Below are 13,432 nucleotides of genomic sequence, written 5' to 3'. Positions count from 1 at the left end.
AGAGAACAGGCTAAATCATTAGCATTTCTAGCCTATTTTTAACATTTGAGAAAAAAAAAACAAAACCAAACACCTCTCTAGGTAATTAATATTTTTACCATTGGGAGTATCTGTGAAATTTTGCTTCGTCACATTAGCCAGGAAATCAACTCCTTTGCCTAGATGCAAAGTTTCATAATCATTATTTTCTTCTGATTCAGAAAACTCCAAATCTGGAAAAGAAAAAAAAAAAAAAGAAAGTCCAATTTGATTAGAGATTTGTATCTGTTCTGATAGGAAGTGCCATTTCATGCTGGTTTGACGCTGGCATAGATTCACACTCTGGATAAGCTTATGGCTATCAGAATTGTCTTCTTTCCTGGGACTGAAACAAACCATCCTATGATGTGGCACCACTGCTGCTGCTGCTGCTCTTTTGTGTCTTAAATGCTCACGTTGACAAATGTCATCCCTTACAATAATCATTTCATCATTTGACAGAGGTCAGTATTAGTATCCTGATTTCAGACCTGGTGAGGTCATTGCTGCTTCTACTACAGTAGAATCAGTTTTATGACAGCTGCTAAACCACTTGTTAAGATTGTCTTCCAATGAAGCTTTTTTTTTAAAATATATGATGACATCTATACACAGTGGTTTTAACAAGAATTACCTACTTAGAAGCATTTGGAAAGCTCTTCCCATGCAAAAAGGTTCTAGAATATCACACTTATTCAGCCAGCCTGTATTGCCCCTTCCAGTCAAATAAAAATAATGCTAGGAAACGATTCAAAGAACATACATAAGAAAAAACATCTTTGCTTGGAGCTATTGAGAAAAGATCATAGAATCATAGAATGGTTCGGGTTAGAAGGGACCTTAAAGATCATCAAATTCCAATCCCCCTGACGTGGGCAGGGACACCTCCCACTAGACCAGGTGAATCCCTCTCTATTTAAATTCAATTCTCTTTGAGATCAAAGGGTTGGATGTATAAACAGAGGAAAGAATAGAAAAAAAAAAAGTTAGTTCAGTGGCTTTTAAACCACATTTCAGTTTTTAAGTGATATGTATTATTTTACAATTACGTAACAAACATATTAGCATCCATTAGGTCTTGCTATGACATCAATGACAAAAGATGGCTAAAACATGAGACGAAAGAATTTGGGGCTTTCCATGCAAAACCAACTTGTGGTAAAGATGTTTCCTGGGCCAGTCAGCTTCAGATTACACTTCCAAGGCTCAACCATGTGTTAAATTTGTGCATGAAGGGTGAATCAGTGCTGAAACTGGCCTCTGACTATACGTTCCTTTCAAAGGTACACTGTCCTTGAGTTCTAGTGTGCTTGCTTAGCCTCAACTCTCATTCAGACCCTTCTAAACAAATGGACCTTAACTCAGATCGGCATGTTATCTCAACTACTTAATTTTGTATGGCACAGTGTCCCAGGCAGAAATATCCTGCTGTGATGAAAAAGAAAAACGTTAGCAAAAGTTGCTCTGTGCAACTTCTCCAAAAGGAACCTGAAAGTTCATCTACGTTGTAGCCACTGCATTATTTTCTTTAAAAGATTTAATTGCAATATTTTAAAAATGTGAGGAAGACAGCCAATTAAAATTTGGCCTAGAAAAACAACTTCTAAATCATCAAGACACTGCATTTATGCATGGAGCAGGTCCCCACTCTGACTTCTGAATTATGACTAGAAGTCCCTCTTTAATACCAGCTTCAATGTTGCACATCACAAAATTTTTCAGTGATGCTTTACTGACAATGTAGCTGGTAAAATGCAGTTAATGAAACTGGGCTAAGAGTCTTTTTACCTTTTTCCTTCAAAGTAAAATCTTGTAGTGGGTTTTCTGAAGGTATTTTTCCATTTGGGATGACACTGCTGTTTCGCTGAAAGAAAACAAACCAAGTTACCAAAAATGCTACCGTCATCAGAGAGCAACGGCAGTGACATCCTTCGAAATCACGAGTTCAGCAGCATAACCCTGAAATCCACCGTAATCTTTGCTTGAAACTCAATATGGATGTCATTAGTTTCCTGCTACACTCATAGTCACTGCAGGAAAAGAAAGGAACTTCAGCTGTACATTCCCTCTTAGTTTCATATGAAGTTTGTAGAATGCTCTATGCTTCAGTGCTACCCTGCTACATCTACCCTGCAACATCTCCCCGTGGTGTTGTAGCATGGCTCAAGGTCTGTTGTTTTTCAAGTAATGAAAAATCTCTCACCCAGAAGAAGAGTCCCAGAGCAAAGAGAAAAGCAGGATGTGAGAAGATGCCCCCTGAGTTATCTCATAGTTTAATCTCTTCTTGTTTAGTCCCTTTAAGTTCGTGAAGTTCTAAAGGACAGAGATAAATACAGGACATAGGACCTTTCAGAGTCCTCCCTGCCCTCCCCATCCCTTATTTTGTGTAATAGGTGGCTACATCTGGGTCCTTGTGAAAGTATTTTACCCTTTTTTGGCCCCGGTCTCGCTTGTGGATTTTATTGAGCTTCTTGGAATGGTTTATTCCTAGTTTGGTACTCTTGAAAGATTCTAAGCGCTTCCTCATTGTCCTATGGAAAATCTCCTTGTCTTGTTTCTCATCTTCACTGTGCATGATCTCATGTCGACTGTACAGGTGTTTGTGCTGTGGCCAGGAAGGGAAGACAATATTCATTTATTTAGAAATACAGCTGGAAGCCCTGAATCAATGCAGTCAGTGTAATGCAAATGTAAACAATTCCATAAAAAAGAATGACCCAAAGACTAGCCAGAAGGCATTAATGAAACTCCTATTTTTCTTTCTCTTTCTTCACTATGAAACAAGTGTAAGTCCAGGAATTTTAAGTTGTAAGAGTGACTGTCATTCAAAGTAAGCCTCTCCCTGGAAGTCTTCGAATCACTTCAGTTGACACACTCCATTTAATCCTGCTTCAAGACCTATAGTGGACCCAGTTCTGCATTCCACTGGCCCCAGTGAAGTCAAAGGCACTAGTTCTGTTAAAGAGGCATGTTCATAAATGAGAAAGAATATAGACATAGAGCCTGTCTTCCTCAAGGGTGCAGATTTTGCAGATGGGTTAGAATCACAGAATCATAAAATGGTTAGAGTTGGAAGAGACCTTAAAGATCACCGAGTTCCAACCCCCCTGCCATGGGCAGGGACACTTCCCACCAGACCAAGTTACTCAAAGCCCCATCCAGCCTGGCCTTGAACACCTCCAGGGATGGGGCATCCACAACTGCTCTGGGCAACCTGTTCCAGTGCCTCACCACCCACATAGTGAAAAATTTCTTCCTAATATTTAATCTAAATCTACCCTCTTACAGTTTGAAGCCATTACCCCTCATCCTATCACTACACTCCCTGATAAAGAGTCCCTCCCCTCTCTCATGTAGGCCCCCTTTGGGTACTGGAAGGCTGCTATAAGGTCTCCTCTGAGCCTTCTCTTCTCCAGGCTGAACAACCCCAACTCTCCCAGCCTGTCCTCATAGGAGAGGTGCTCCAGCCCTCTGATCATCTTTGTGGCCCTCCTCTGGACTTGCTCCAACAGGTCCATGTCCTTCTTATGCTGAGGACTCCAGAGCTGAACACAGTACTCCAGGTGGGGTCTCACCAGAGCGGAGTAGAGGGGCAGAATCACCTCCCTCGGGGTTCTTTCCTTTTGAGTTTTGCTCCCAAGTTTTGGTTCCTAATGTCTCCTAGTTTTAGATTAGAAAACAGTCTAATGCTACCCTTCTGCTCTCACCTCTTGCCTGGGTTTATACAGGTACTGCTGTAGGGTATGATGAGCAACTGTGTCTTCTGTGTCCCGGATGCTTTTCCTCCTCTGCTCTAAAGCTTGCATGTCCAGGCAAACTGGCCCAGCTTTTTCTCTCCTGAAGAGGAATATAATATACGAACAGCAGTGTTTAAAATCAGTGATTGCTGAAGAGGAAGAAAAAAACAGGAAAATATGGAACAAGAGGGAGAAAGGAAGATGAAGTCTAAAAAAGAAAGGAAAGGTCAAAATCAGCTAGATGAAAATGAGTGAGCAAATACCTAATGGGGAATGCAAAGGAAGTATTGGGTTTTGTCTTTCAGGTGGGTGCAGCATTAATTTCTCAGTTTACATGACATGGTCTGTCAGATGAAAGAATCAGGGAAGAGTTAAGGAAGGAGAAATGTTTTTTCCTTGCCTCTCCTAACTTTTTCTGGAGCAGACACAGAAATGCCATCTAGCCCTGTCTATAGCAGTTGATGAACAGAAGGCACATGGAACAACTCTAACGTGGATGTCTGCTTCATCTGATCAGCCCTTAACTGCAAAAATCTATTTGTGTGTAAAATGCACCAATATAACTGTATGTTGAAACAATATGACTATGTATACCCATTTTGTGTGGGAGAAAGGACTAACTGAAGTTCAAAACAGCAGTGAATGAAGCCCCTGTAATTTACATTTTTCAAAAATTTGTAACACAGTTTCCATTTCATCACATATAACATAAGCACCCCACTCCCCCCCAATCAGCCCACGTTACTTACAGTAAATAAGAGACAGAGCTTTCCACAGTACTTGGGCGTGGGGTGCTGAAATCCACGTTTACCATGTTGTCTGTACTTGGAGAACGTATAAATGCCAAGGAACCTCTACGTTCTCCCTGGCCACGGAAAGAAACAAGACATGTTACGGCTGTAAACACCATGGGCAAAACGTGTATCAGAAAAGGCAGATAATTTGTGAGGCTGCTGTATGCAAATGGCACAAGAAGCAGGAGAGAAGCTGTATTTAGACAATGTATGCAAACTATTTTTTGGTTATGGTTTCTTTATGTTCAGTGACGTTTTCCCAACAAACAAAGCCAGGAGAAAAACTATTCCGCTCTTGTAAATTGATTTTGAGGAGTGATTTCTTAGGCCTTAATCTGCTTGCAAAGGATATCCTTGCACTTCTGCAGCCTAACTCTATTGTCTTCACAGACCCTTTCAGGAGTGGACCTTTCACTTTGTACCGCATTGGAAATAGGTACATAGGGATATCTTTGCGGATTTTTAGGACTCGACACGCCATTGCACTAAGACTAGCGTTTTCAAAGATACAACACAAAGTTTTCTGTTCTCTGCCAGACTGGAGGCAGCAAATGTTAAGTGGTGCCAGAAGTCTACAAGACTATTTGAAAGAGATTATAGCATGAAGAGATGAGATTTGCTTTCAGTTCTAAAACTAGTGCCACAGAAGTGACACTGGAAAAGCTCAGGTTGTCTTCACAGTTTTCCCCACTTCTCACATAATCTCGTGTTCAGGTGAAAGGCAGCTGTTGAGTGACATCATGGTTACATAGGCTGAACCCATCTCTGGTTTTGAATTGCAGCAGAAAGAAATCACATAGCAGGTCTCTACATTTTAAACTGTAACAAAGAATACACCAAGAAAAACCACCTCCCTTGCAGAATATTGAAAGTGATTTTACATGTCTCCAACTTCAACTGCATTGTGTCCCCTTTACATTTTTATACTAATAGAGCAAATAAATCAAATATTTCCTTTTCCTGTGGTAGCCCACATACATGCTACAGTAGAAAGCGTTGGATCAGATCAGTGGCATTAAGAAGTACACTCTGGCCTCTCTAGGCAGAAAACTTAAGAGAAAAAAAGTAAATTATGGGTCAGTATCAGTCCATTTTCTTAAGTGCATCTGACTTTCTTTTCAATCAAATTTAATGTTTCATACACACATCATACCATATCATCAGTGGGGGAATTTTAGCCGGAAGAAGTTATTAACTGTATGTATTTTAAGTTGCTTCTATTCCCTTGCTCTGGATTATTTTCATTTCGCCTGGATTAGGCTCTCCCCTCTCAACTGCAAGGAATTTATTTAGGTTCAGACTGAGCTCTCTCAAGTTCTTGTTTATTGTACAGCTGCAGCATAACAGTAGAGCCGGAAAAACAGAAAATTTATAAAATAGTTTTTAAACTCCTCAGTTTCTTGCAAGTGAGAAGAGAGTGAGTAGCTGGGGGAGGCAGATCTTCAAAGGTATATTTCAGAAGTGAAGGAGAATTTGTTACAGCAGCATATCACTGAAGCAAAAATGTTAACTTGAGAAAAGTGGAATGACTTTAGGATTCACAGCTCATGACTAATCAGGCATATTAAGATAACTAATTTCCACTGGAAGAAACCATGTTGCAAATCTTTTGTAGAACCTGGGCAACTTTTAATTTCTTTGTCTATTATTAGCAGCTCAGGAAACATTTGCCAATAGAATTTGTCTGCAAGACACAAAATACACAATAGTATTTGGACTAAGGTAACAAAAGTCCGTTTCCTTGTGTTATGAACTGTACTAAGGTATAATGAAAAAGGTGACTCTCCTAAAAAGTTAATAATCTAGCTTAATCTGACATTACTATATGGGATTCAAGACATTACTGGGTAAAGATTTTGAGGCTAAATCTGCGTGGCTTAGTTATCTATAGAGCCCTTTGCATCTGTTAAAGAGAAAAAATACTGTAATGAATCTACTGAATGGATTCACATCATCAACATCAAAGTCATTATCTAACTTTCTTCCTCTGAGTTGTAACCAAGAAAGCACCACGAGAAAGAAAATTAGTTCTTGAGCTCAAATGATCTGAAAACTGAATGAGTAATTTACAAAATCTGAAAAGAAAGTGTTTGCTTATCTTGTGAACCACTCCCCGATTTTCACACTAACATAATTTCTGAATTTCCTCTTATTTTCCGAATTCATGAAATTCCATGTTTCACTGGAAGAAATCTGCCTGGCTGTAGCTCATTTTCAAAAAAGGAAAAGAGATTATTATTAGTAGTATCAGTCATAGTAATAGCGTTTATTTTAACTAAAGAAATTAACCGGTGTATCATGTAGCTGTGAAAATGAGTTCACCTGGAGATTACAGGCATAGATAGATTATCACTTCAAAGATCACTGTTTAAAATATTCCATTTTAAACTACCCTCTACACTGTATGAATACTGCATATTTGTGGTCATTTGAACTAAGGTGGCCAGTTCCACACTGAAAAAGATTAGGAATTCTTAAACAAACTCTTAACATTGTTCCAGACTGAGAATGGTACATATGCAGAACGCCAGTAACTTTCTTCCATTCTGTAACTTTGTCAGAATGAGATTATAGCGGTCCACTACTTTGGTCATATATCCACACCATTGGGAAGTGAGCTTCTTCAAATAAGATTTATCATCACATAGAACCACTCTTCTGCAGGAGCCAGACTCTGTTGATGCATTTAGAAAGACAGTAGTTTGCCTGATCCCTTTGGAATTACAGGGTTTTTTTTCATGCAATGAATATAGAAACAAAGTTATTCAGTGAAATCCAACAGAAAAGTACAATGACATGACTACAATATATTCATACTTGGGGATAAAGCATAATACTGAGAACTACAGCCACTCAAACAGATGATAGCAAGACTCAGAACACATTTAGAAAAAAAAGCAGAGCAGAAATGAAAATAGTTTTCTTTTAGACATCTCTGGCAATATATCAACTTTAGGTTATATTATAAATTAAAAACAAACAAACACTAAAAAAACCCCCAAGCAAACCAAACCCCAAACTATGCTATAATATGTCAACAAGTGTTCATAAGTACCTCAGCCACATAGCTAATTGCATCCTTCAAGTTGAGTTCATGGAAAACATTAAGGATCTGGTCTCTTGATTTTTGAGCAGACCTTCTCATCAGTACTTTACTGAGGAATTTCCTATCAAAATTGGACCACCTGATAATTTAAACAAACTGTGTTAATGGCAACAAGCAATTTTAGTTTCACAGCATTTTTAGTTTAGCATAAATGATATTTTTGTGAGCTAAGCACTTTCCAAAAAATGGTGAACACAGCAATGTGAGGGATTTGTGTTTTGAAGCTTTTCAATTAGCATTTTAAGAAAGTTAAGGAAAAGCCTGCTACAGAGCTATGCAGCTGTCACAAAGCATTTAATAGGTTAACTTAACAAACACTACTACAACAGCAGGAGTGCTATGATTACAGTATCTCATTTCAGAGTCACTAGGACATTTTATACTCTGGGAGATCACCCTACCTTATTTTTCCACTTCTGATTATGCATTGTTATATTTAATAGCTTCATTCTAAAAGTTTAATTTTCTTTCTTCCTTTGGAATGGAATCTGCTTTTCCCTACTTGTATTGTAGGACAGCCAGCCTAGAAAATCAGTTCACAACAGCAGTGACCTTCCAAAAGCACTTATAGAGGGCCTTACTGTTGCCATTTATGTGCTCTGGGGGACAGAATTGATGTATATTTTCTGTGATTTACACTTCCAAGCTTATCTGATAGTAGGATATCTGCCGTCTGGTATTTAGGCTCCAGAAAGATAAAGGCTGCTTTACTTTCATCTACCTTCCTCAATATTCTCTTGAGGCAACTTTGGTGACTACTATTCAAAGTGATTCTATCCCTCTTGCTCAATGGCTATTTTGAGTTTATGACTTTTTATTCTGATTGTTGAAGCCTTTTTGTTGTTAAACATTATTCACAGAATTGATAACTATGCCTCTTCACCAGACAGAACATCTGACAACAGCGGTCTCTAATACATGCTGTCACACCTGAGCACATCAGTGAGGATGCTGAGCGTTGCCATTCCTTTGAGCAAGCAGCACTTTCACGTACATATAGTCCAAAAGAAGAGACTTAAGGTGATCTCATTCAAAATACATTAGTCACCAAACCACACACTCAACCATGAATCTACATTAAGCTACTCCTTCTCTTGTTACACAGGGAGATTACTTTCTAACATCCAAGGAGTCAAACTCTAATCTGCCACTTAAAAATATTTGGCTCCATCTTCAAGATAGTATTTCAAAACTGGAGATGTATCCCCTGTAGCCTGCTGAAATTCATTGCCAAAAAGTAAACTAAAAATTTAGACCAAAAGAATGAGGATGTTCTATTTGGGATGCGTCTGAAAATTCTTCATTGAATAAATGAACAAAGAGCAAAAGGAAATGAAGGAGCCTGTCCCTGTAACTGGGTACAGAAAGGTGAGCAATCCTGCTTGATCTCAGACACAATCTAGCTCCAGCCTGGGATTCGTATAGTTATATGAGCATAAAGCTAAACCTCAGCTAATATACTCAGCTTCTCGGCAGGGGTTAGTGGAGTGCTCTGCAGAAAGCTAATGCAACCACATGGCTTTTGGTTTGGAATTGGCATGTTGAGTCAGCAGGACAGTAGCAGGTCAGAACTGTGACTGCACCTATGAAATGACCTAAGTCCAGGGAGAGAACTGCCTAACCTTAACCCTCTAAAAGATGTCCAGATTTAATGTCCTTCTTTCACATTTATTCATCTAGATCATCTAGATCTAACTCTTCATATGTACTTCAAAGAAAACGGTGTCTGTATCTTTCAGCTGAGTAGTCTCTCAAGATGAATCAACTATAAACCATAACTTTCATTATCGGTCTTAAACTATTCAAGTCATTTCAAAACGCTCTCTGCCATCACTTTCAGAGGTGTTGAACACATCCTTTGTAGAAACAGGATAAACAACTAGCACAGTAGTAGTTGAGTATTTTTAGTGTCTCCATACAAATGAAATAATGAAATGAAGTGAAATGAAATGAAGAATTATTACAAAGAAGGACCAACATTAGCATTTTAGGTTAAATTTTGTGCAAATGGCAGTTCTCAAATCTTGAGAGAAGTTGGTCCCTGGGTGTGAACTGAGGCATTTGCAAGGGCCTAGCCTGAATTGTGGAAGAAAAGGAAAAGATTCCAGTTGTAGGGGACAGAAATAAGCTACTTTCACATTTGCTATATTTCCAGTATTTTCAATATATAACCTTTTAAACTACATTTTACATCCTTGCTGTCCCTGAAGTCACCGACTGAAAGAGTCGTAATTTACAGATAAGATTTCCTAGCAGTATTTCAACATTCCAGGTTAGTTACTACTTACTTGTCTCTCAGATAATTATGTCCTATTTGTCCAGAAATATCTTCTATAGCAGAAAGAATGTGATCAAAGGCCTGGGAAAGTGAAAGTAGAATTAGTATCTTTACAGAAATAAAAGGCATAATTAGAAAATGGCTCAATGTGTGTCAGGTTAGACCAAGTGACTATGCAGAATATTTTTATTGCTCTTAAGCAGGGTTTTTTTCCCATTTACAGAAATACTACTATATGTTTTTCTTCAAAGGTCCTGAGCTTTCTAACCATTTCTTTACAAATTCACTAACTATTCTTGAACTACAAGGGTCTCAGCAAGAAGGTACTTAAGCCCCCATTTTAACATTCAGTTTTAAGACTCTTTTTATCCACTCATTTTACCATCTCTATTTCTGCCCTATGAAGTACCTCAGCCACTAATAGTGTCAGTGATTACATCAGTCAAAAAATTTCCCTGGTGTTTCTTTTCAGACGTTTCAGGCCGCCATACTTCCCTCAGAGCAGACGTAAACACCATTCTTTTGATATTTAGAGAAAAATCCCATGCTCAGTATATTAGATGGCTGATAGAAATCCTGGGGTTTATAACTTGTTTCAAACCAAGGCAGCTGCAGGTAGAATTTGGTCTTTTTCTGTATATGGTTGTTAACGTTGTTAACATTTGACTCTGAACATTGGAGGGATTAGTGCAGAATATCATGCTAGGTTTAGAACAAAATGGGTGATATGGATCATTCCTGAATATAATATTAATTACTGCCCCAGGAGATAGCTGACATGGAAGTGGAGAAAATGATATTATAACTAATTTTTCTCCCTCGGACTCCCTGAGAGCAGACAGTGCTCCTTCTCTCTGAAGGCTGCAATTTATACAGTTCTAGGAGCGCTGTGCCTCCTGAAACAATATCTGCTAGAATATTCTAGGAAGTGGTGAATCAGTACATACAACTTTACTAAGCAATAGGATTAACATTACTGCTTGGCCTGCACTACTAACTGAGCTGTAAAGGTATATCCCATAAATGTAGACAGACTTTATTTCTTCACCTGGGGGAAAAATCCTGGTTTTCAAATAGTAAAATATTGGAATCGAAATTGAAAATTGAATTGCTGGATAACAAAAACATAGCATATTTATTCAGTAGTCTGTAAAAGAGTTTCTCAGAAACAAACTCTGGCCACCATTAAGTCATTAATTCACTTCAGGTAACCTCCAATGTGAAAACCGACACGATTAGAAGCTCATACAAGAATGTGTAAAAATACTCAATGCAGGATACCTGTGTAAATCTGAAAAGTTCATGGATTAAAGAAGGCCATGAAAGATGTCTTAAAAGTTTCTGTCCTTTAACCTATATTTGTATTGTAAATGTATGTTTCCTTTTACTGAATAAAAACTTTATAAAGTTGTGTGGAAATAAACTGGAAGAGATCACGTTTCAAAATCTTTTAAAAGGTTAAAGAAATGCAGGTGCACACACAGCATTCACACTGAACTAAAACTATCAACATTCATCTGGAATTTTAGTATATAAGTAACATTTGCATCGGGCAGCAGACTACCTTTCTATGTAATATGCAGGCTACAAAGCCTGCTTTCATATAAATATAAATAATATTTAGAAGGAAGAATAAACTGCCACACTCTTTGCCTAGCGATCTTCAATCAAACCTCCTCCTCTTTCAGATGAAGAGAAAGAAGCATATTCCAGCCATGCTGTTTCCCCAGTACTGTTGTTCAGCCCCGTTGAATTCTCAAGTGAAAGACCGGAACCTCCAGTTGAGTATCCCCTCACAGGACTCAACCCAAAGATCAATTACAGCCTACAGATAACTTTTGAAATGTTTGAAGGATTATGCACTTGGCATTTGATTCCCCCCTCCCTTCCAAAAAGAAATTTCCTCTATTCTTTTTTTCCTCCAAGAGGTACCATAGTTTTGTTTAAAAATATCTTACCCTGCCATGAAGTTTCTCATTCAGTTTTGGCTCTCTGTGTTCAGTTTTCTTCACTTTCAGCCACTGTACCAGAGGCTTGATAGTCAGTCCCTAAGGATTGAAGCATCATAATAAATACTTAGGAATTATCTTAGACTTTCCTCCAGCTGCTCATTGTTAAAGAGAAATAGAGCATTTTTCTATGTTATATGGTGGTTCTCATACTTCCTCAGTTGATCTCTGTCCCCTTTAGAAGATAAAATAATGTAGTACATTCAGTTCCTATTACAAAGGTCTGAAAAGACACCAACCAGTGGAAAAAAAAAATCTCCTATAAGAAAAATATGGTAGTGGAAGTGTTGAAGTGTTTCCTGTACCGTTGAATGTGGTATTTTCTGCACATATCAGGAGCTGTTGACCACAACTAAACTTTCTATAATAAATTCGAGAAAAAATTCCAAGCTGGTATATACTGGCATATCTCCATTTAAATTAATGTTGTTTTTTTAATCTAGAAAGTGCTATTTTTGTTTCTTGTCCCACTGCTTACTGTTACATTTTAAAACAAGGACTTAGGCTCAGGTGGATCAGTTTAATGACTGTATTTGCCCATAAAAAGGACTGTTCCCTATAGTTATTCACATGCAGTGAAGGATGTTAACCTGATATTAACTTGAGCGCTATTAATACCAAGCAGCTAAGACTGAACATTTTTTAGCACAGAGGAAATTGTGTTTTGTCCCTTGTGGTGCCGTATGAAAACATAAAATAGGATCTTTGTTACTAAAATTACAAACTCAATTATGCTTTCAGTTCAGTGAAACAATACGCAACCTTCAGCTAGGAACTGCTTTAAGCAGTCGGTACTTTTGGGGGACTCCTTCTCCTTGCAAGAAGCATGCTTAAGAGGTTGAATTACCTGGAAAATCACAGTAAAGAACACAACAATGATAGTTGTGCTGACAAAGAGGTTTTTCTCTTTCACTTTGTTGACATCCAGAAGCACAACCAGAGCAAAAGCAACCGCTCCACGTAGTCCACCATACGACATCACCACCTGGTCTATTATCTCCAGCTGGACCATTCTGTAGTGGTTAAGAATCCATGTCTGTAAAACTACACCTATAAAAAACAAATGCCAGCATGTCTAGAAATACCCTTATGAAATGTCAATATCCCAGCCGCGTGTAACAGAAAACAGTGCCATCAGTCTGCTTTCATAACAATTCTTTACACCATCTGCTTCTCCCCCTGTATTGCTACACTGCCAAGGAGGGCAGGCCCACTTGGTACCTTCCCCTTTATGTTTAGCCAAAGGAATTAGATGAAGCTTCTCCGAGCCAGCAGCTCTTCTCAGAGTACTGCCCTCTGACATGAGCACCACAGGTGAAATTCTGCTCTTTCCTTTGAAATTTGCAGTTGAGAAATACTAGAATTTCTAGCACCATAGTCAGTGACATGCACAGGGTCTTTTAGTAGAAAGAGAAAAAGGTTGAACCAGTGTTGATTTAGGGAATAAGTGTTATACTCTTTACAAATCCCTAAAAATGACATTTATGCCA

General features: G+C 38.4%; 1 protein-coding gene across 1 annotated transcript in view; it reads right to left on the bottom strand.

The window, feature by feature from the left end:
• SLC9A3 (solute carrier family 9 member A3) overlaps positions 1–13,432 on the bottom strand; it is a 54,554-nt gene that overhangs the window by 1,481 nt on the left and 39,641 nt on the right. Inside the window, exons 7-15 of the mRNA XM_074146314.1 lie at positions 12,790–12,992; positions 11,892–11,981; positions 9,944–10,014; positions 7,605–7,734; positions 4,505–4,620; positions 3,726–3,855; positions 2,447–2,623; positions 1,807–1,882; positions 99–212 (exon numbers count right to left, since the gene is read on the bottom strand). Of these exons, the coding sequence (XP_074002415.1) occupies positions 99–212; positions 1,807–1,882; positions 2,447–2,623; positions 3,726–3,855; positions 4,505–4,620; positions 7,605–7,734; positions 9,944–10,014; positions 11,892–11,981; positions 12,790–12,992 (1,107 nt within the window). The remainder of the gene's footprint in view (positions 1–98; positions 213–1,806; positions 1,883–2,446; positions 2,624–3,725; positions 3,856–4,504; positions 4,621–7,604; positions 7,735–9,943; positions 10,015–11,891; positions 11,982–12,789; positions 12,993–13,432) is intronic.

This window comes from Numenius arquata, chromosome 4 (genome assembly GCF_964106895.1).
Source record: "Numenius arquata chromosome 4, bNumArq3.hap1.1, whole genome shotgun sequence".
Classification (NCBI taxonomy): Eukaryota; Metazoa; Chordata; class Aves; order Charadriiformes; family Scolopacidae; genus Numenius; species Numenius arquata.
This window is presented reverse-complemented; position numbering and strand designations above follow the sequence as displayed.